Source organism: Trichomycterus rosablanca, chromosome 7 (genome assembly GCF_030014385.1).
Source record: "Trichomycterus rosablanca isolate fTriRos1 chromosome 7, fTriRos1.hap1, whole genome shotgun sequence".
Lineage (NCBI taxonomy): Eukaryota > Metazoa > Chordata > Actinopteri > Siluriformes > Trichomycteridae > Trichomycterus > Trichomycterus rosablanca.
The window spans coordinates 22,485,047-22,508,851 of NC_085994.1; the positions used below are offsets into that span (position 1 = coordinate 22,485,047).

Consider the following 23,805-nt stretch of genomic DNA (forward strand, 5'->3'; position numbering starts at 1 on the left):
ACATGTTTCCACTGTGTGATGGTCCATCCTAGATGCCTCCGAGCCCAGAGAATTCCACGCCGTTTCTGGACATGGTTAACATAAGGCTTCTTTTTTGTACAATAAAGTTTTAAGTGGCATTTGTGCATGTAACTCTGTATTGTAGTGCTTGACAAAGATTTGCCAAAGTAATCCCTCACCCATGTGGTTATATCAGCTATTGTTGAGTGGCGGTTCTTGATGCAGTGCCGTCTGAGGGATCAAAGATCACGGGGGGTTCAGCTTAAGCTTGCGCTCTTGGCCTTTACACACTGAAATTCCTCCTGATTCCTTGAACGGTATATTGATATTATGCACTGTAGAGGGAGAAATATGCAAATCCCTTCCAATCTTTCTTTGAGGTACATTGTTTTTAAACATTTCAATCATTTTCTCACACATTTGTTGACAAACTGGAGATCACCTGATCATCTTTGTTCATCAAAGCCTTTCCTGGATGCTGCTTTTGAACCAAACCATGATTACAGTCACCTGTTTACATCTCTTGTTTGGAATCAGATCATTATTTAGTTTTTTCACCTCATTACTTGCCCTAAATTGCCCCTGTCCCAACTTTTTTGGAATGTGTTGCAGGTCTGAAATGCAGGAATGGATGTTTATTAATTAATTGTTTATTAATGAAATTAGGTTGAGCATATATAACATGAAATATCTTGGGTTCAAACTGTCTGCAATCAATAACAAGTAAATGTAAGGAACACTGTTTTAATTTTATCTGCATTTTCCATACTGTCCCAACTTTTTCTGATTTGGGGTTGTGTATAATATACTAATGTCAGCTCTACCAATCAATTTCTTCACGCAGGTTTTACGAATTACATGCGAAGTCCGGCTGGAGACATCTTCAAACCCGAACACTACGAAGTAAACCAGGACATGAACCAACCTTTGTGCAACTACTTCATCGCCTCCTCACACAACACGTACCTGATGGGGGACCAGCTAATGTCCCAGTCCAGGGTGGACATGTACGCCTGGGTCCTGCAGTCCGGTTGCAGATGCGTGGAAGGTCAGTAACAACAATAGCAAAGTGGATTGGCGGTTAGCCGCCATTTTGGAGGTATTCAGTGGTCAAGTGGTCAATGTTATGTATTGAACTGGTGCGATCCTTTATAAATATTAAACAGCTACAGTATTAAAATGCAAACTTTACCTCAATACAGCTGTAATATTAATCAAACAATGTAATTACTTAGGTAAATGACATGTATAGATCCTATGCTGTGTCCACTGGCAGGTCAAGAGTTACACCGTGTGCTGATGCTTCATCTTGTTTGCTTTGTATTATGAATCAAGCTGCCTTTGACCCAGTCATGCATGAACAATAAACTATGTATAATCATTTATGGTACATGTTATTGACCTTTCTGGCCACTCATGTGGCACAGCGGTTAAAAATGCTAGCACACCAGAGCTAGGATTTTGAATACATCATATCGAATCTCAGCTTTGCCATCCAGCTGGGCTGGGAGGCTATAGAATCAATGTTTGGCTGTTGTTCATCCAGGTAGGAAGCTGGATAGGGACCTGATGCAATTACGACCTCTGTTGGCTGATTGATGGCGTCTGCACAGAGTCAATGAATAATGCTGATCAGGGTGTGGCTCTCTGTGCACAAGGCTGATCCGCATATGAACTCGCATCGTGCAGGTGAAAAGATGCAGTCGGGTACTGCTCACGTGTTGGAGGGGGCGTGTGTCAGTTCGCTCCAGTAGAGAGGAAGCATAACGCAATTGTGCTTCTGCTTCTCCAGCTTTCATTACTTTCAATGTACCACTGACTACAACAGTACCTCCAAAATGGCGCATCATTTGACATTTTGCACCACACACAGAGTGAATACAAGTTCAATGGAAGTAATTCGTGTCTTCTATAACGTCTTCAGTGGACTGCTGGGATGGACAGGATGGGGAGCCAATTGTTCACCATGGCTACACCTTGACCTCCAAAATCCTCTTTAGGGACGTCATTGAAACCATCAACAAATATGCATTCGTGAAGAACCCGTAAGTCTAAGCACAATTTTTATGTTATTGATTTACAATGCATGTTTTTATGTTATTTAGTTAGGTAACATACACTAATTAGCCATAACATTAAAACCACCTCCTTGTTTTTACACTCACTGTCCATTTTATCAGCTACACTTACCATATAGAAGCACTTTGTAGTTCTACAATTACTGACTGTAGTCCATCTATTTCTCTACATGCTTTTTAAGCCCCCTTTCATGCTGTTCTTCAATGGTCAGGACCCCCAAATGACCACTACAGAGTAGGTATTATTTGGGCACTGCAGTGACACTGACATGGTGGTGGTGTGTTAGTGTGTGTTGTGCTGGTATGAGTGGATAAGACACCAATGCTGATGCAGTTTTTAAACACCTCACTGTCACCGCTGGACTGAGAATAGTCCACCAACCAAAAATATCCAGCCAACAGCTCCCCATGGGCAGCGTCCTGTGTCCACTGATAAAGGTCTAGAAGATGACCAACTCAAACAAGTGGACCAACAAGGTAGGAGAGCCTAACAGAGTGGACAGTGAGTGGACACAGTATTTAAAAACTCCAGCAACACTGCTGTGTCCGATCCACTCATACTAGCACAATACACACTAACACACTAGAATGATCCATCACCCAAATGATACATACTCTGTGGTGGTCCTGGGAGAGTCCTGACCATTGAAGAACAGCATGAAAGGGGGCTACCAGAGCATGTAGAAAAACAGATGGCCTACAGTCAGTAATTGTAGAACTACAAAGTGCTTCTATATGGTAAGTGGAGCTGATAAAATGGACAGTGAGTGTAGAAACAAAGGGTTTTAATGTTGTGGCTGATCAGTTTATCAAGGTGTCCATAAACTTTTGGTAACTTGTCCTTCTCTTCTGCTCATTTCAGTAATAGTTAACCACAGAACTTGTCTCAACAGGTTTTGTTCCCTCTCTGAATGTAAAACAACCCCAACACCCCTAACCACTGATTTGGTTCTGCTTGTAAATAATTCTCTTTGGTCCCGGCAACTAAGCTTGAACATAGGCTCACATTTTTATGTGCACATGTTATCTCATCTATATAAACTCCTTCCTCCATGTAATAAACTGGAAGCTTACTCACAAATTACCCAAAGGCACTGTTTAGAACCTTGTACAATTGTACACAGGCCATGAGTCTGACTCATCTGTCAGGACTCAAGGAAGACAGGCATCAAGGCTCTGTCCTAGCACACAACTTTCCCTGTCTGTTCAAACAGCTGTTTTCCAGAGTGTTAAGCATGACTAAAGACCTTATTTTAATGGTCTGGCATTCTGTACTTTTATCCATAGCAACTGTAATGCTGAGCACAAGGACAGGGGTGGACACAGAGATTCTCAACATGATTTATTGTAAAATACTAAGACAAGACAAGACCAACTTTGCTATGCTATGCTAATAGCTAAATGCTAATCTAACTCTAAACAAACAGATCCCCAGACTAAACTACTCCAACCACTCCAACTCAAACAGAAATGCTAAACTAATAATTACAGATTCTAATTCTCTGATACAGATTCACATTCAATTACATACAATGACTAACCAGGGAGGTTACAAACACAGGTTGAGGAGGTGGATACCAAAGGCCAAAAGTCCACTGAATTAATTACTAGTTTGAGCTAAATGGGCATGTTGAAAATTCTTTGTACTCTATATTTACATGTATTATGTTAAACAGTGGGTGTGTTTGAAAACCTAGTGAGCTGCCTTGCTACCTACCAGCTGCCTAAGTAGTGAGGATTCTAATAAGACATCAAAGCAGATTATTAAGACACACTACGATTACATCACTGCTGTTTTCACATACTCATTTAGCCTCAGGCCATTCAAACCAATGAGCTGAGGCAACACAACCCGCTAGCATGGCAGCTAACCTCTCCCTCCGTGTACCGAAAATGGTTAAATTGACACTGACAAGCCCGAATTTGCAAATAAATCACCTTTATCTTGTACACCTTTATACAGATGAAAAACCTTTATTTACATTTAAAAATAACTCTCTTCGTTGCTCTTCGTTCATCCGCTACATTTGGCTCCCTTATTAGCCAGTCGGATTATCATTTCAAAATAAGGCACCTTAGTAGAAAGCATTTTAAGGCATCTAAGAATTCGGACAGCCTTCTTCTCGGGGGCGCGTAGAATGAGCTAATGTGCTGTCTATGTAGAGAGCTCACTAGATTTTCGGACAGACCCAGTGTGTTCTTTAGTGGTAGAAATTCCATGTAGTTAGCGTAGCTAAATGTTACTTAATGAAATATACAGCTCAGCTATTAAAAGATGTTCCTAACAAAGTGCTACAGAAATACTACTACAGAACTAAAATGTCCTATTCTAATTAAACACCACTTTATTATCATGTCAGGGTATGAATATAATATGAAGTACTAATATTGACCACCAGTCAGCTACCGGTGGAAAGGTAGCTTGATAGATAACATTGTCGCCTCACAGCAAGAAGATCATGGGTTCAATTCCCAGGTGGACCATGAATAGGATCAAGCAGTAATAAAGCAGACCACTGTTTTCAAATTAGACACACAAATTAAACCTACAGTTTAAATGATCTAAACACTCCTCTTATTATTGTTGTTTTAAATCCCACTATTGTGATTGGGCTCATGGTTCTTAAGAAGGATGTAAGGCTTATCACTGAGCTTAATGTCTACAATTTAAATGGAAATGCTGTGGAAACAAGCGCCTTTAAGGGCAAATTGGAAGCAAATTACACAGTTATCGCTCCGTAGTGCTGAACCCGTATCTTGGTAAACGGTTTGGAATTGATTGCTTCCGCCACAAACGGCACTCCGCCACTGCAGAAATTGATTGTTGGATTTTAATTAGTTTAAATGATCTGAGCATATACTGTACGTCTTGGTCTAAAAAATGTATACAAATTAAAGTTTTTAGGTTTTTTGTAGTAAAAAATGTAGTACATATAGGTCATAGGAATGTGGACTCAAGACTTAACTCCATTGGCATTGACATGGAGTCACCCCCTCTTTTTGTGCCTATATGCATCTTCAATCTTAGAAAGGCTTTAGATTTCGAGTGTGTCCATGCCATTTGTTTCCATTCATTCAGGTGTCCACTGTGGTTGAGGTCAGGGCTCTATAATTGCTTTTAAACACACCTAAACTCAATAATAAAGAGAGGTGTCTACATAATATTGGTCATATAGTCATTAGCATCGACTTTAAAGGATATGTACTGCATGCCATGACAGTCTTGGGGTCTTAATTAATTCTGCAACTGTGTTTTATGACTGAATGTTTGGAGCACCAGCATGGTAGCACTGTCACCTCACAGCAAGAAGGTCCGGGGTTTGATCCCCAGTTTCCTCCGGGAGCTCCGGTTTCCGCCCACAGTCCAAAAACATGCAGTCAGGTTAATTGGAGACACTGAATTTGCCCATGGGTGTGTGTATGTGGGTGTGTGTGTCTGCCCTGCGATGGACTGGCGCCCCATCCAGGGTGTTATGGTGTGCCTTGCGCCCATTGAAAAGCTGGGATAGGCTCTAGCAGCGCCCAACCCCCCAGCCCACATCATGCTTTGGGGCTGTTTTTCTGCAAAGGGGACAGGACGACTAATCCGTGTTAAGGGAAGAATGAACGGGGCCATGTATAGTGAGATTTTAAGCCAAAACCTCCTTCCATCAGTGAGAGCATTGAAGATGGAACGTGGCTGGGTCTTCCAGCATGACAATGATCCCAAACACACCGCTCGGGCAACGAAGGAGTGGCTCCGTAAAAAGCATTTCAAGGTCCTGGAGTGGCCTAGCCAGTCTCCAGACCTCAACCCCATAGAAAATTTGTGGAGGGAGTTGAAAGTCCGTGTTGCCCAGCGACAGCCCCAAAACATCACTGCTCTAGAGGAGATCTGCATGGAGGAATGGGCCAAAATACCAGCTACAGTGTGTGCAAACCTGGTGAAGACTTACAGGAAACGTTTGACCTCTGTCATTGCCAACAAAGTTTATGTTACAAAGTATTGAGTTGAACTTTTGTTATTGACCAAATACTTATTTTCCACCATAATTTACAAATAAATTCTTTAAAAATCCTACAATGTGATTTCCTGGATTTCTTTTCTCATTTTGTCTCTCATAGTTGAAGTGTACCTATGATGATAATTACAGACCTCTCTCATCTTTCTAAGTAGGAGAACTTGCACAATCAGTGGCTGACTAAATACTTTTTGGCCCCACTGTGTGTGTGTGTGTATATATATACTGTATATATAAATATATATATATATATATATATATATATATATATATATATATATATATATATATATATATACTGTATATATATATATATATATACACACACACACACACAGCGGGGGAAATAACGTATTGAACGCATCAACATTTTTCTCAGTAAATATACTTCTGATGAGACTATTGACATGAAATTTTCACCAGATGTTGGTAACAACCCAAGTAATCCACACATATAAAGCAGTCAAAACAAATAAGTCCAAAAATTAAGTTATGTGTAATAAAGTGAAATGACACAGGGAAAAAGTATTGAACACGCTTACTGAAATTTATTTAATATTTAGTAGAAAAGCCTTTGTTGGTAATGACAGCTTCAAGACGCCTGTATGGAGAAACTAGTTGCATGTATTGTTCAGGTGTGATTTTGGCCCATTCTTCCACACAAACTGTCTTCAGATCATGAAGGTTCTGGGGGCCTCTTCTATGAACTCTGATTTTCAGTTCTTTCCATAGATTTTCAGTTGGATTCAAGTCGGGTGATTGACTGGGCCATTCTAGCAGCTTTATTTTCTTTCTCTGAAACCACTTGAGAGTTTCCTTGGCTGTGTGTTTGGGATCATTGTCTTGCTGAAATGTCCACCCTCATTTCATCTTCAGCATCCTGGTAGATGGCAGCAGATTCTTATCAAGAATGTCTCGGTACATTTCTCCATTCATCCTTTCTTCAATTGCATGAAGTCTACCAGTACCATATGCTGAGAAATAGCCCCACACCATGATGTTCCCACCTCCAAACTTCACTGTTGGTGTGGTGTTTTTGGGGTGATGTGCAGTGCCTTTTCTCCTCCAAACATGGTGTGTGCTATGACATCCAAAGAGTTCAATTTTGGTCTCATCTGACCAGACTATATTCTCCCAGTATTTTATAGGCTTGTCCAAATGTTGTGCAGCAAACTTTAAACGAGCTTTAACATGCTTTTTCTTCAGTAATGGAGTCTTGCGCGGTGAGCGTGCATAAAGGCCATGGCGGTTGAGTGCATTACTTATACTTTTCTTTGAAACAACTGTACCTGCTAATTTCAGGTCATTCTGAAGCTCTCCGCGAGTGGTCCTTGGCTCTTGGACAACTCTTCTGATTATTCTTTTGACTCCTCTGTCAGAAATCTTGCGAGGAGCACCTGGCCGTGGCCGGTTTATGGTGAAATGATGTTCTTTCCACTTCCGGATAATGGCCCCAACGGTGCTCACTGGAACATTCAGAAGTTTAAAAATACGTCTGTAACCAATACCATCAGTATGTTTTGCAATAATAAGGTTGCGAAGGTCTTGAGAGAGCTCTTTGCTTTTACCCATCACGAGATGCTTCTCGTGTGACACCTTGGTAATAAGAAACCTTTTTGTAGGCCATCAATTAGGACTAAACCAGCTGATATTAATTTGCACTGATAGGGGCAGGATTGCTTTCTAAATACTGACAGATTTCAGCTGGAGTTTTGGCTTTCCATGCCTTTTTGCACCTCCTTTTCTTCATGTGTTCAATACTTTTTTCCTGTGTCATTTCACTTTATTACACATAACTTAATTTTTGGACTTATTTGTTTTGACTGCTTTATATGTGTGGATTACTTGGGTTGTTACCAACATCTGGTGAAAACATCATGTCAATAGTCCCATTAGAAATACATTTACTGAGAAAAATGTTGATGCGTTCAATACTTATTTCCCCCGCTGTATAATTGTTACACGTAACTAATGTTAACACATGCTGACTTTTGTTGTCTACAAGTCATTTTTTGCGAGTCCGAGTCATTTGAAATGAGTCTGAGTCGAGTCTGAAGTCGCAGACTCGAGTCCCCATCTCTGCCATATATACCCACCAAGCCAGCTTACGAGACATGACTTCCTTCATGAGCTATGCACTGCCGCCATCGAAAGTAAGCAATGCTCATTATAATGTGACTAGACGATGTATAATGAGACATGGCTTCTTAATTTCTCATTGTTTATTATGAGATTGACCATTGGTGGGCATCTAAATAAGGCTAGTTTGATTGTACCCCTAACAAAACACATGAAATCGGTCAGAATTTAGAATGCCATGGTCTTAGCTGTAGATGTGCACGAAATAGGACCCCTTTTGACATGGGTTTCTTTCTTACACTGCAGCCTCCATTACTATGGACTAAATATTTAAATCAGCAGCTTTCTTTGTCTGGTTCTATTATCCAGCCTTTCTTAGTGTGTATTGTATTGGTTTGGTTTATACTGGCTATGGAATTGGTACATATTCAGACAGTGGGTCTATCAGCCAATCAGGACTGGGCTGTGTCCATTGTGATTAATGTTTTAATTTTTTTTTTACATGGTTGCTCCTACTATCTACTACATAAAGAATTAATATTGTGAGGCATACTGGTCCTACTCATGTAACTGAGTGCCGAATGGGGATCCTGGAATCCCCTACCCAACAAATTGGAGTGGTGTAGTATGTGTTGTGTTAGGTTGGTCAGTTAGTGTGGCGTAGGGTGAGTTGAGTGTGGGAGTTGGAGTGTGCCAATCTTGGCGCTATCTAATTTGGGGTTGTTACTCCCTCCTTTGTTCTCTCTTCCTTCCCTACCCACGCCATACCACATACTACATACCACATTTCCAACCAAAGAGAATAGCAACTAATGCAAATAGTAATAGAAAATACTTAATACTAACATTCATGAATAAGCTGACACCAAAAAAAATAAAGATCATTACATTGTTCATTCACTTTTTGTGATTTTGCTTTTTGCTACTTTAGGTATCCAGTGATTCTGTCCATAGAGAACCATTGTAGCGTCCCTCAGCAGAAGAAGATGGCTCTGTACCTAGTAGAGATTCTGGGGGAGAAGTTGGACTTGTCTTCAGTCAGTCCAAATGAGTCTGGATTACTGCCCTCACCTGAAGCCCTCAAAGAAAAAATCCTGGTTAAGGTTAGTTTGAATAAACATTTCGAATATACAATGGACACCCCTGATTTCTGTTTAGCTATATCAAATAAATAATATGCTTTATTTCAACTTTATGGCAAATTCGTAAAACCATGGTTTGATGAGTTTCCTTTGAAGGAGCTATTGGCCTTCATAGAACCCTGACCTTAACCGTATTGTACATCGGGAAGAATTGGAAGGTTGAGTGCGAACCTGGTGAACCTTCTCATTCACCACAGCTTTGCACAGATTTCTACATACAAACTCTAAAATTGTGAGAAAAGCACACCCAGAAGGGTACTATAGTCGGTTTTGGAATGGGTTGTGCAAACAAGCTCATGGTCAAATCTAAATTACAATCATATATATACACATATAGTATATACACATGTACCGTATATACACGTGTATATATATACACACATACAATCATCAATAATTAGTGAAAACAGGGTTTAAAACATATGCAATTTTATTTTACTGACAAAAATCATTTATTTAGGGGTTACAAATCTGTATCTGTACACACGCTGAGCCTAATACTTGGTTGATGCACCTTTGGCAGCAATTACAGCTTCAAGGCATCTTAGGAAAGAAGCTACGACCTTGGCACACTTGTTTCTGTACATTTTTGCCCATTCCTCTTGGCATATCCTTGCAAGCTCTGTCAGGTTGGATGGGGAGCATCGGTACACAGCCATTTTCAGCTTCTTTCACAGATGTTTGATTGGATTCAGGTCTGGGCTCTGGCTGGGCCACTCAAGGGCATTCACAGACTCTCTCTGATGCCACACACACACACACACACACACACACACACATATATATATGCAATTTAAACCAACCTTTTTTATGGATTCTGGGTTTAAGTCCGTCCACTTTCTGAACATGTGGTTTGTTTGAACTATCCAGTTTATAGCTCATGACAATGAAAATAATATATATAGATAAAAATCAAGATGGGCTGCTTGTAAATAATCTTTTATAAATCAACTAATTTGTAATTGGTTTGGATTGTTTACAAATCACCGTATGTGTATGCAAAGCGGAGCTTCAAAAAAAAAAAAAAGTACATTTACATTTACGGCATTTAGCAGACGCTTTTATCCAAAGCGACTTACAGTCTGAGCAATTGAGGGTTACGGGCCTTGCTCAAGGGCCCAACAGCTTGCAACCTGGCCGTGGTGGGGCTTGAACCAGCGACCTTCCGCTTACTAGTCCAGTTCTTTAACCACTAGGCTACAACTGCCCAGTACCATATGTAGTTCTTGTTTTAAATGTTTTCTTCATGGTTTGTGTTTAGATTTGATTTAATTCTGAGATTGTAGTTGGTGGCAAACAAAAGCAGCAAGAGTTTAAAAGGAAGCTGTAGACTCATTTACAGGGCTGCTTTTATAGCATCAGTAAGCAGTGCCCCTTGGTGGGTGCAAGTAAATCTCTTCTATCTCTTTGTTATTAAACAAAAAGACCATCTTATAAATATAGGAAGTGAACGTTTTTGTATTTCCACTTTTAAAATGCCGTACTGTAGCTACAGCAGAGCTTTAAATACTAACTAGTCAAACTGGAGACATTTCTGGAAAATCTGCCCATGACCAGCATGCAATATTGTATCTGTACACAATCCCAGTTGGCTTTGAGGCTCGCTCTGATGCCTCCTGTCTCTCAGGTAACCGACAAACTATCCAGAATGAGGTCCTTTAATGATCCAGTTACTTTTATCTCTTTCTCCAGTCACGTGACCCCACGTACACGCTGCTCTCTAACAAGAAATTAGGCCACAGGAGTGATGGTGTGGTATAACACAGAGCCGCTACTATAATTGGAAGTCTACTTACTTTGGCCACTGGAGACTTGGCAATAAACTCGGCCACTGAGCAGTATTGACAAATTGCTCCGAGCTGGCGCTGGGTCAATAAGCAACTCTCTAACTGTAGTCTACTCACACAGCTGTTTGTCAGTGTTTGATTGGTCCGATGCTTTAGTTTCAGGAAGTGTTGCTCATTTGTGCATTCACATGAGAAGCTGTGAGCCTTGGCACAGACTGCCGCTTTGTTCGGCGCTTGGCTTGAGCGGTGCGGTAAAACATCACCAGTGTGTGAATATTCACTCTGAAAGTGTCCACATGTATCTGTGTTTTCCTCCTGCTTCACTTTTAAACTTGTGTTATGGCTCGGGGTTCTGATAAATTGTTAGACAGTAGACTCTCTCTGAAAAGCTGGTTCTGTTTGTACTGCCTGAGTCGCTTTTACTACATCATATCAAACAGTTCATCCTGTTGGAGGCGCTTTTAAAAGGTCAGCAGCAAACAGGGTCAATCTGAGATTACAGTATTATGCCCATCTGCCTTGCCATTATTAACCAACTGGGGGCATTGAGGTGCAGATGACCAACAGTGCTGGTTTCTTTAATTTGACTTTCAAGATGCACCTGGAGGAAACCCACACAGACACGGGGGGAACGTGCAAACTCTTTAATTTGACTCTGTGCCTCATTAGAAAGTTTTTATAATGGCTTCATATACGTAGCTCGAGGTTCTGATAAATTGTTAGAACCAGCTTTTCCGAGAAAGCCTACTGCCTGTTCGTACTGCCTGAGTCGCTTTTACTACGTCATATCAAACAGTTCATCTTATTGGAGGTGCTTTAAAAAGGTCAGTGGCAAACTGGGTCAAAGCTCAATCTGGGATTACAGTATTATGCCCATCTGACTTGCCATTATGAACCAACTGGGGTATTGAGGTGCAGATGAACGACAGTGCTGGTTCCTTTAATTTGACTTTCAATATGCACCTGGAGGAAACCCACACAGACACGGGGGGAACGTGCAAACTCCACACAGAAAGGACTCGGACCGCTCCACCTGGGAATCAAACCCAGGACCTTCTTGCTGTAAGGTGACAGTGCTACCCACCAATCCATCATTACACACTAAAGCTTCAGTTTCTACAATTTAAACAGGAAGCAAATCGCACAGCTTTCGCTCCTGAGCGTCAAACTCGCGTCTTGTTAAACAGTTTGAAATCGATTGCTTCTGACACAAACGGCCACCCGCCACGGCAACAAATTGATTGTTGTTCTTTAATACCGATATCCATCACTTACCTGTCCTTTTGTTAAGGTCTACACGGTAAAGCGCTCGGTCTCACCGGGCGGCAGAGAACGGCGCTATTATGGAGCTGTCGATCAAACGATTACTGATAAGCAAAGCCTGAGAGCGGACGAGCCTCCCAGGGCTCATTCATCAGGGTTCGAGATGGTCCATGTCCTGTATGTGCTCTGTTTTCTCAGGGAGAAGAAATTTACCTAAAGATTTATGGGACTGGTGTCAAATTTGGATTAATGAAAGGAATGGTTCTGGGGGGGGGGGATTTATTTACATGAGTTTTTACCGATGTGTACCTTGCTATTTTGTGTTGGACCTTCTATAAATACAGTTAAAGTCAAAATCTCACATTTATTAATTAACTTATTATTTAATTTAATTCATTTTGCCATAACATTAAAACCACCTCTTTGTCCATTTATCGGCTCCACTTACCATATAGGAGCACTTTGTAGTTCTACAATTACTGACTGTATTCTATCTGTTTCTCTGCCTGATTTGTTAGCCCCCTTTCACCCTGTTCATCAATGGTCAAGACCCCCACTAAATAATACCTGCTCTGTGGTGGTCCTGACCATTAAAGAACAGGGTGAAAGCAGGCTAAAAAGGTATGTAGAGAAATAGATGAACTACAGTCAGTAATTGTAGAACTACAAAGTGCTTCTATATGGTAAGTAGAGCTGATAAAAATGGACAGTGAGTGTAGAAACAAGGAGATGGTTTTAATGTTATGGCTGATCAGTGTAAGTGGTACTTTCTTCCAATCAACTGTATATTTTTATTTTCTGTGTTATGTTGTGTGCAGGGTAAAAAACTGCCACCAAACATTGATGAAGACGCAGAGGAGGGGGACGTGTCCGACGAGGACAGTGCTGATGAGATGGAGGATGACTGTAAACTGATGAACGGAGATGTAAGTACTGTAGTCTTCATACCGCCTGTCTTCTACTACCTAAACACCAGGACTGTCGATGATTAACAGATAAACCGTTTAATAAGGTCGTATTTCAACTGAACACCCTCCCAGCTTCAGTGCACATTCGCCAGCCATATTTCGCATTGTAGTACTAACCCAAACAGAAGAAAAATATGGTTGTGTTATTTTAATCCTGAGTGACAGAACCATTAGTCAGTATGGAGTCTGACTGCGAGTTAAACTCTGCACATGGATATTTGTAACTCATTCATCCATTCACTGTCTGTTTTACCACCGCTTCATCCTATTCAGGGTTTGGGTTCACTGGATAAAAGGTAGCAAACACCCCGGACAGGTCGCCAGTCCATCATAGGACGAACACACACTCACATATTCACACACTCATTTTATTAGCTCCAATTAACCTGACTGCATTTCTTTGGAATCCACCTGGGAATCGAACTCAGGACTTTTTTTTGTTGTGAGGCGGCAGTGCTACCCACCTAGCCACTGTGTCACCCCATTTTTGTTTTTAACTTTTTTTTATTAAATTGTGCATAGTTTGCATCATGCTCCGTATAAACGAATAACTAAGCTTCTCACCTTATAATAACTACGCTATGCTAATGACAGGAAGAGCCTTCTGCATCTTTCCTTATTATGATTAGTTAGTCTTTGTTCAAAATGATGAGTTGATGTGTTACTTAATTGATTTTTAATTGAGAGAAAGGAAATTTTTTCTGCGCCTCCATGCCCCCTCTGTTGGCCATATTTGGCAAGGCAGAATGACATGGCTTCGTAACTGGGCCACATTGCCAATCACAATGATACAGTAATAATAATTCTTATTATACTTAATGGGTTGCTTTGTTTAGTGTTTGGGTTTTCTTCTAGTGCTTGATTTGTTTATTGTACTTAATTGTTCAGACAATGTTTGTATTATTATTAAAGGTAGTATTGTTATTATTATTATGCTTATTATTATTATTATTATTAATAATGTTATTATTACTATAATAATAATAATTATTATTATCATTATTATTATCATCATTATTATAGGTAGTGTTATTATTATTATTATACTGCTTATTATTATTATTATTATTAATGTTATTATTACTATAATAATAATAATTATTATTATTATTATGCTTATTATTATTATTATTATTAATGTTATTATTACTATAATAATAATAATAATTATTATTATTATTATCATCATCATTATTATTATCATCATTATTATTATTATTATAGGTAGTGTTATTATTATTATACTGCTTATTATTATTATTATTAATGTTATTACTATAATAATAATAATAATAATAATAATTATTATTATTATTATTATAGGTAGTGTTATTATTATTACTATTATTAATATTATACTGCTTATTATTATTATTATTATTATTATTATACTGCTTGTTATTATTAATATTAATGTTATTATTAATATTATTATCAATATTAATATTATTATTATTATTATTAATATTATTATTATTATTATTATTATAGGTAGTGTTGTTATTATACTATTATTATTATACTGATTATTATTATTATTAATATTAATGTTATACTGTTATTATTATTATTTTTTTAGGTAATATTATTTCTATTACAATTATACTGATTATTATTATTATTATACTGATTATTATTACTAATGTTATAGGTAGTGTTATTACTATTACTATTAATATTATTATTATTATTATACTGATTATTATTAACGTTATTATTATAGTTAGTATTATTATTATTATTATGCTGATTATTATAATTATTGATATTAACGTCATCATTATCATTAATTACTGATTATTATTATTATTATTGATTTTAATGTTATTATTATTGATATTAACATTATTAGTAGTAGTATACTGATTATTATTATTATTATTATTATTATTAGACTTAACTTGGTCATTGTGCAGAGTACAAGTACAGAGCCAATGAAACCAGATTTTTAGTTCAACCACCTTGTTCGCCAGGAAACACACATTGGCCAGGGAGATACTAGCTAGTGCTGGCCGGTGCGGATTTAGCCTTAGCGTAGCATGCAAACCTTTGCTTACCCCTTCTTTGTTTGGGGTTACCCCTTTATTTACACTTCTTTGTTTACATTATGCTTCATGCTTCGGTGTAATTAAATAACTTTGCTCACCATCTTATAACATCTACACTAATGTTGACAAGAAGAGCATTTTGCAGCTTTTCTATTTATGGTTAGCATATTTAGTTAGCCTTTGTTCAAAATCTACATTCTAAATGCTGAACTAGTTCTGCTAACATGTTCACGGCCATGTTTACTGCTTTAATTCTTGATTAAGACTCCTTAATATATAAATAGAATCAGTGTGTGTGTGTGTGTTTATGTGTTTTATACATTTGTTGGTTAACGATTACCTGTCAACTAATGATGTTCAGTTATTAGGTAAATAAAATCTTGCATCCCATAATTTGCATCCCTAACAGACACACACACAAACACATTCATGCTTACAACTCTCTCTCTCTCTCTCTCTCTCGCTGCAGTTTTCTCTTCTCTTCTTTATTAGTTTCTCTCATTTTTTTTCTCATTAAATTTTCAGCAGATCTGATTTGGATGTGATTTAAATTTTCATGTAATTTAAAGTTAGTGAACCGTGCTAGATTACTAGCAATAATAATACATCCTGTAAGGCAAAATTATACCTCAGTGTTTCAAATCGAATCAAATCAAATTAAAGTTTATTTGTCACATACATAGTCATACACAGTATAACTGGCAATGAAATGTGTTTGTGACTACTTGGTCTTATTAGTAATTATACAAAAATTAGAAAATTAAACTAGAAATTTAAAAATTGGGTTTAACCACATATAGAACCTAAGGAAGCTTTATTACTTGGTCTTGTTTTCAATTCAATGTTTGTGTTGTACTGCTTAAATGCAGTGTAGCATGGTTTCATGCCCAGATCTATTATTTCCTGCTGGTTTAACAGTAAAGGTCAGTTCTGCTGCTGTCATGTTCTTATGCTTGAGGCTCACTGCACAGTGTGAAATGTAAGAAGACAAATACAGTATATCCAATGCCCACAATTTTTACATTCTTTGCTGCAGTCTTGTTTAGTTTAAATTCCTCTGTGTTGTAAATGAAGTACCAGACCATATTTTTGACATATTTCATGAGTTATACAAAGATTAGTGCAAAGATTGCTTGTTTATAAGGTCGTGGGGTAGGTTCCAGACCTGTATTATTTACTGTTAATTAAAAAAAAAGCATATCTATTATCTGTGCCTCCATGCCCCTTTTTTTATTTAATTGTTCAGACAATGTACACCGATCAGCCATAACATTAAAACCACCTTCTTGTTTCTACACACATTGTTCATTTTATCAGCTCCACTGCAGTGACACTGACATGGTGGTGGTGGTGTTAATGTGTGTTGTGCTGGTATGAGTGGATAAGACACAGCAGCGCTGCTGGAGTTTTTAAACACCTCACTGTCACTGCTGGACTGAGAATAGTCCACCAACCAAAAATATATCCAGCCAACAGCGCCCCGTGGGCAGCATCCTGTGACCACTGATGAAGGTCTAGAAGATGACCAACTCAAACAGCAGCAATAGCTCATCGATTTCTCTGACTTTACATCTACAAGTTGGACCAACTAGGTAGGAGCGTCTAATAGGATGGACAGTGAGTGGACACAGTATTTAAAAACTCCAGCAGAAGTTGTAGAACTTCAGAGTGCTTCTATGTGGTAAGTGGAGCTGATAACATGACCAGTGAGTGTAGAAACAAGGAGGTGGTTTTAATGTTATGGCTGATCAGTGTATATTATTATAATAAAATATTATTAATTATTTAATATCATTAATATTCTTACTATTATTAAACTGATAAGCATTATATTATTATTATTATTGTTGTTGTTATTATTAGTGACTATTATTATATTATATATATTGTTATATTATTATTATTATATTATATATATACAGTATATATATATATATATATATATATATACAGTGTATCACAAAAGTGAGTACACCCCTCACATTTCTGCAAATATTTCATTATATCTTTTCATGGGACAACACTATAGACATGAAACTTGGATATAACTTAGAGTAGTCAGTGTACAGCTTGTATAGCAGTGTAGATTTACTGTCTTCTGAAAATAACTCAACACACAGCCATTAATGTCTAAATAGCTGGCAACATAAGTGAGTACACCCCACAGTGAACATGTCCAAATTGTGCCCAAATGTGTCGTTGTCCCTCCCTGGTGTCATGTGTCAAGGTCCCAGGTGTAAATGGGGAGCAGGGCTGTTAAATTTGGTGTTTTGGGTACAATTCTCTCATACTGGCCACTGGATATTCAACATGGCACCTCATGGCAAAGAACTCTCTGAGGATGTGAGAAATAGAATTGTTGCTCTCCACAAAGATGGCCTGGGCTATAAGAAGATTGCTAACACCCTGAAACTGAGCTACAGCATGGTGGCCAAGGTCATACAGCGGTTTTCCAGGACAGGTTCCACTCGGAACAGGCTTCGCCAGGGTCGACCAAAGAAGTTGAGTCCACGTGTTCGGCGTCATATCCAGAGGTTGGCTTTAAAAAATAGACACATGAGTGCTGCCAGCATTGCTGCAGAGGTTGAAGACGTGGGAGGTCAGCCTGTCAGTGCTCAGACCATACGCCGCACACTGCATCAACTCGGTCTGCATGGTCGTCATCCCAGAAGGAAGCTGACGCACAAGAAAGCCCGCAAACAGTTTGCTGAAGACAAGCAGTCCAAGAACATGGATTACTGGAATGCCCTGTGGTCTGACGAGACCAAGATAAACTTGTTTGGCTCAGATGGTGTCCAGCATGTGTGGCGGCGCCCTGGTGAGAAGTACCAAGACAACTGTATCTTGCCTACAGTCAAGCATGGTGGTGGTAGCATCATGGTCTTGGGCTGCATGAGTGTTGCTGGCACTGGGGAGCTGCAGTTCATTGAGGGAAACATGAATTCCAACATGTACTGTGACATTCTGAAACAGAGCATGATCCCCTCCCTTCGAAAACTGGGCCTCATGGCAGTTTTCCAACAGGATAACGACCCCAAACACAACCTCCAAGATGACAACTGCCTTGCTGAGGAAGCTGAAGGTAAAGGTGATGGACTAAACCCAATTGAGCACCTGTGGCGCATCCTCAAGTGGAAGGTGGAGGAGTTCAAGGTGTCTAACATCCACCAGCTCCGTGATGTCATCATGGAGGAGTGGAAGAGGATTCCAGTAGCAACCTGTGCAGCTCTGGTGAATTCCATGCCCAGGAGGGTTAAGGCAGTGCTGGATAATAATGGTGGTCACACAAAATATTGACACTTTGGGCAAAATTTGGACATGTTCACTGTGGGGTGTACTCACTTATGTTGCCAGCCATTTAGACATTAATGGCTGTGTGTTGAGTTATTTTCAGAAGACAGTAAATCTACACTGCTATACAAGCTGTACACTGACTACTCTAAGTTATATCCAAGTTTCATGTCTATAGTGTTGTCCCATGAAAAGATATAATGAAATATTTGCAGAAATGTGAGGGGTGTACTCACTTTTGTGATACACTGTATATATATATATATATATATATATATATATATATATATATATATATATATTGTTAAATTGTATTATTATTATTACTATACTGATTATTATTATTATACTGATTATATATACAACCCCTGGCAAAAATTATGGAATCACCACTCTTGGAAGATGTTCTGTCAATTGTTTAATTTTGTAGAAAAAAAATAAGTCACAGACATGCCACAAAACTATCATTTTTCAAAATGTCAACCTTCTGGCATTAAGAAACAATAAAAAAAAGAAACAAATATAATAGTTGTGGTCAGTCACAATTGCTTTTTTTAGATCAAGTAGAGGAAAAAAATATGGAATCACTCAAATCTGAGGAAAAAATTATGGAATCACTCTGTAATTTGCAGTTTAAAAACAAAACATCTGCAGCAGATTAGATTTGCTAATTATTCTTCAGTTTAAAAAGAGTGCTTACACCTCGGAGAGCTGTTGCACAAAGCAGATTGTCATGAATCATGGTTCCAACACAAGATATGTCAGTTGAAACAAGTGAGAGGATTATAAAACTCCTTCAAGAAGATAAATCATTGTGGAATGTCGCAAAAGATGTTGGTTGTTCCCAGTAAGCTGTGTTTAAAATCTGGACCAAGTACAAACAAAATGGGAAGGTTGTAAAAAGGAAGCATACTGGTAGACCAAGTAAGACATCAAAGCATCAAGATAGAAAACAAAGCAATATGTCTTGAAAACAGAAAATGCACAACAAAACAAATGAGAAACAAGTGGCCGGAAAGTGGAGTCAATGTCTGTGACTGAACTGTAAGAAATCACCTAAAAGAAATGGGATTTACATACAGAAAAGCCAAACAAAAGCCACCATTAACACCTAAAAAGAAAAGAACAAGGTTAAAGTAGGCTAAAGAAAAGCAATCGTGGACTGTGGGTGACTGGATAAAAGTGATCTTCAGTGATGAATCGCGAATCTGCATTGGGCAAGGTGATGATGCTGGAACTTTTGTTTGGTGTCTGTCCAATGAAATTTATGAAGATAACTGCCTAAAGAAAACATGTTAATTTCCACAGTTGTTGATGATATGGGCCTGCATGTCGGGTAAAGGCACAGGGGAGATGGTCTTCAATAAATGCCAAAGTCCACATTGAAATTTTGGACGCTTTTCTTATTCCATCAGTTGAAAGGATGTTTGGTGATGATGACTTCATTTTTCAAGATGATAATGCATCTTGCCATAGGGCAAAGGACGTGAAAACTTTCCTTCAAGAAAACATATAATGTCAATGGCATGGCCTGCAAATAGTCCGGATCTCAATCCATTTGAAAATCTCTGGTGGAAATTGAAGAAAATGGTCAATGACAAGGTTCCAACCTGCAAAGCTGATCTGGCAACAGCAAGAGACAGTTGAAGGCAGATTGATGAAGAATACTGTTTGTCATTAGTTAACTCCATGCCTCAGAGAGTTTAAACCATTATAAAAGCCAGAGGTGGTGCAACAAAGTAATAATGGTGCAGTGTTTTCTAATGATTCCATAATTTTTTCCTCAGATTTGAGTGATTCCATATTTTTTTCCTCTACTTGATCTAAAAAAAAGCTATTGTGACTGACCACAACTATTATATTTGTTTCTTTTTTTATTGTTTCTTAATGCCAGAGGGTTGACAGTTTGAGAAATGATAGTTTTGTGGCATGTCTGTGATTTCTTTTTTTTCTACAAAATTAAACAATTGAAAGAACATCTTCCAAGAGTGGTGATTCCATAATTTTTGCCAGGGGTTGTATATATATATATATATATATAGTTACATTTTATTATTTTTATTATTATTATTATTATATATTATTATTATTATTATTATTATACTGATTATTATTATTGTTATTATTATTATTTCTCACAGAAACATTGTTATGATTCTCTTGCTTTGTAAACTATAATTTCATTTATGATGAACAGCTAGGTACAGAACATGCTGAAAACAATAACATAATCTGCTTTTATGCATGTGCTGAAAAAACAAGGCAACTTCCACTTTCGTCTCTATTTTCAATTCCCTTTGAAATGCAGCTCAAAGCAATTGTCTAGCATCCATCATCTCAGTTGTATTTCCTCTCTCCCTCCCTCGCGCCTCTGAACCGAGTGCAGTTATATGATTAATATTTTAGAGGGAAACACTGTTTTCCTCGACTGTGACTGCTGAGACAGTTTTCAAAACGAGAAAAGAAGCTGTATGTACCAAAAATATTGATCTTTGTTTTTTCTAGAGGCTTTTACAGATACAATATTTACCCAGAAGTTTGTGGATATCCGACACCTTAATATCACATTCCAAACCACAGGGATTAATAATGGAATAAGTTCTTGCATTGCTGCTATAACACTACTACATTTTGAAAAATACAGCAGCAAGAGATTCTTTTCCATACAATCACAAAAGCATAGCTATCTAAAGTGTGATGCTGGGCAATAAGACCTGGCTTGTTATTCTCAATCATCACATACACCAATCAGCCATGACATTAAAACCACTTTCTTGTTTCTACACTCACTGTCCATGTTATCAGCTCCACTTACCATATAGAAGCACTTTGTAGTTATACAATTACTGACTGTAGTCCATCTGTTTCTCTGCATGCTTTGTTAGCCCTCTTTCATGCTGTTCTTCAATGGTCAGGACTCTCCCAGGACCACTACAGAGTAGGTATCATTTGGGTGGTGGATCATTCTCAGCACTGCAGTGACGATGACATGGTGGTGGTGTGTTAGTGTGTGTTGTGCTGGTATGAGTGGATAAGACACATGTGCATGTAATGTAAAATAATGGCAATTGTTTGCCACTAATACACTAAAAAGAACACAAATATAATAATAATAAAAAAAACACTGAAATAAAATTGAAAACAGTTAAAAATCAATAAAAAATATAATAAAACCTGCACCTTATCTTTACTTCATTATTGTTTCCTTATGCTTCTTAATCATAATTAATTCTTAATTAGATACTTGATCTTGGAATACCGTATTCGTACTGTATTACGGTAACCGTAATACCGTTGGCCAACTGTAGTATTCACCAAGCCCAAATAATTCTATTGGATAGAATGCTAGAAAAAAAACATGATTTATGGCTCCACTGTTTCCACTGCAACAGTGCAGTCCAATGGGGCTGTGCTATGCACCAACCCAGCTAGTTCTTGTTATTTCTCACAATGATCTGTGACCATATTTGGCCTGCATCTTTATGCTGAGCTTTTGTTGCTTCTAGAGATTTCCACCTCATAACAACAATACAGTAAGCTTGGGCAGCTCATGGCACTTCAATGTTCTTCAAAATGACTGTGTTAGAAATAGCTGTGGCTGAAATAATCCAAACTAATATTTCTGTTTATGTGGAATTTTGGCATCTTCTGTGTATTTGTTTCCTGGAAAAGCTTGGCATATGTGCCACGTGGAATGGAACACATGGTGTAATGAACATGAGCTGGATTCTGTGAATAGCATCAGATTGAAAACACACTTATCTAACGGTTTTCCATCTGTTCAGAAAAATAAGCAAATTCATTAAGCTTATAATAAACACTAAATGTTTACACTACTTTAATTATGGAGTTTAGTACATGTGCTTCTGCCACACATGGTTAAAATCATGAACCACCCTGGACAGGTAGTCAGTCCAACACAGGACAAACACACACACACACAGGCCAATTTAGTATCTCCAGTTAATCTGACTGCATGTACACTATATTGCTAAAAGTATTCACTCACCCATCCAAATCATTGAATTCAGGTGTTTCAATCACTTCCATGGCCACAGGTGTATAAAACCAAGCACCTAGGCATGCAGTCTGCTTCTACTAAACATTTGTGAAAGAATGGGTCGCTCTCAGGAGCTCAATGAATTCCAGCATGGTGCCGTAATAAGATGCCACCTGTGCAACAAGTCCAGTCGTGAAATTTCCTCACTACTAAATATTCCAGTCAACTGTCAGTGGTATTATAACAAAGTGGAAGCGATTGGGAACGACATTGGGCCAAGTGTAAAGTTTGGTGGAGGGGGGATTATGGTGTGGGGTTGTTTTTCAGGAGTTGGGCTCGGCCCCTTAGTTCCAGTAAAAGCAACTCCTAATGCTTCAGCATACCAAGAGATTTTGGACAATTTCAAGCTCCCAACTTTGTGGGAACAGTTTGGGGATGGCCCCTTCCTGACTGTGCACCAGTGCACAAAGCAAGCTCCATAAAGACATGGATGAGTGTGCAGGCCAGTCAAGTTCTTCCACACCAAACTCAGAGTCCTGACCTCAACCCGATAGAACACCTTTGGGATGAATTAGAGCAGAGACTGTGAGCCAGGCCTTCTCGTCCAACATCAGTGTCTGACCTCACAAATGCGCTTCTGGAAGAATGGTCAAAAATTCCCATAAACACACTCCTAAACCTTGTGGAAAGCCTTCCCAGAAGAGTTGAAGCTGTTATAGCTGCAAAGGGTGGGCTGACATCATATTAAACCCTAATGGATCAAGAATGGGATGTCACTCAAGTTCATATGCATGTGAAGGCAGACGAGCAATACTTTTGGCAATATAGTATATGTTTAATATGCAATTTACAGGTTAAGCTATTAATGTACATGATTAATGTATGTGATTAGGAAAAGGGAATGAGAAATGTACATGTTTATAGTAGGACATGTAGGGAGTAGAATAATTAATGTATAGTCCAAAAGTCTACTACCATTATCCCTGTGGTTTGTCTTCATACACCGTTCCCTGTCTGAGATTAATTAAAACATATGACTGCTTTTGTCACAAAGTTGCCAAATCCTTTAATTATGTGCAACTGAAGATAAAAAGTTGTAGTAACTTTAAAACATTTTAGGGTTTGTAAGCCCAAAAAATTTGGCTCTG

At 38.3% G+C, this 23,805-nt stretch overlaps 1 protein-coding gene across 1 annotated transcript in view; it reads left to right on the top strand.

Moving 5' to 3' along the window:
- plch2a (phospholipase C, eta 2a) overlaps nt 1-23,805 on the top strand; it is a 242,407-nt gene that overhangs the window by 180,660 nt on the left and 37,942 nt on the right. Inside the window, exons 7-10 of the mRNA XM_062998522.1 lie at nt 845-1,048; nt 1,925-2,045; nt 9,090-9,261; nt 13,169-13,276. Coding sequence (XP_062854592.1) covers nt 845-1,048; nt 1,925-2,045; nt 9,090-9,261; nt 13,169-13,276 — 605 coding nt within the window. The remainder of the gene's footprint in view (nt 1-844; nt 1,049-1,924; nt 2,046-9,089; nt 9,262-13,168; nt 13,277-23,805) is intronic.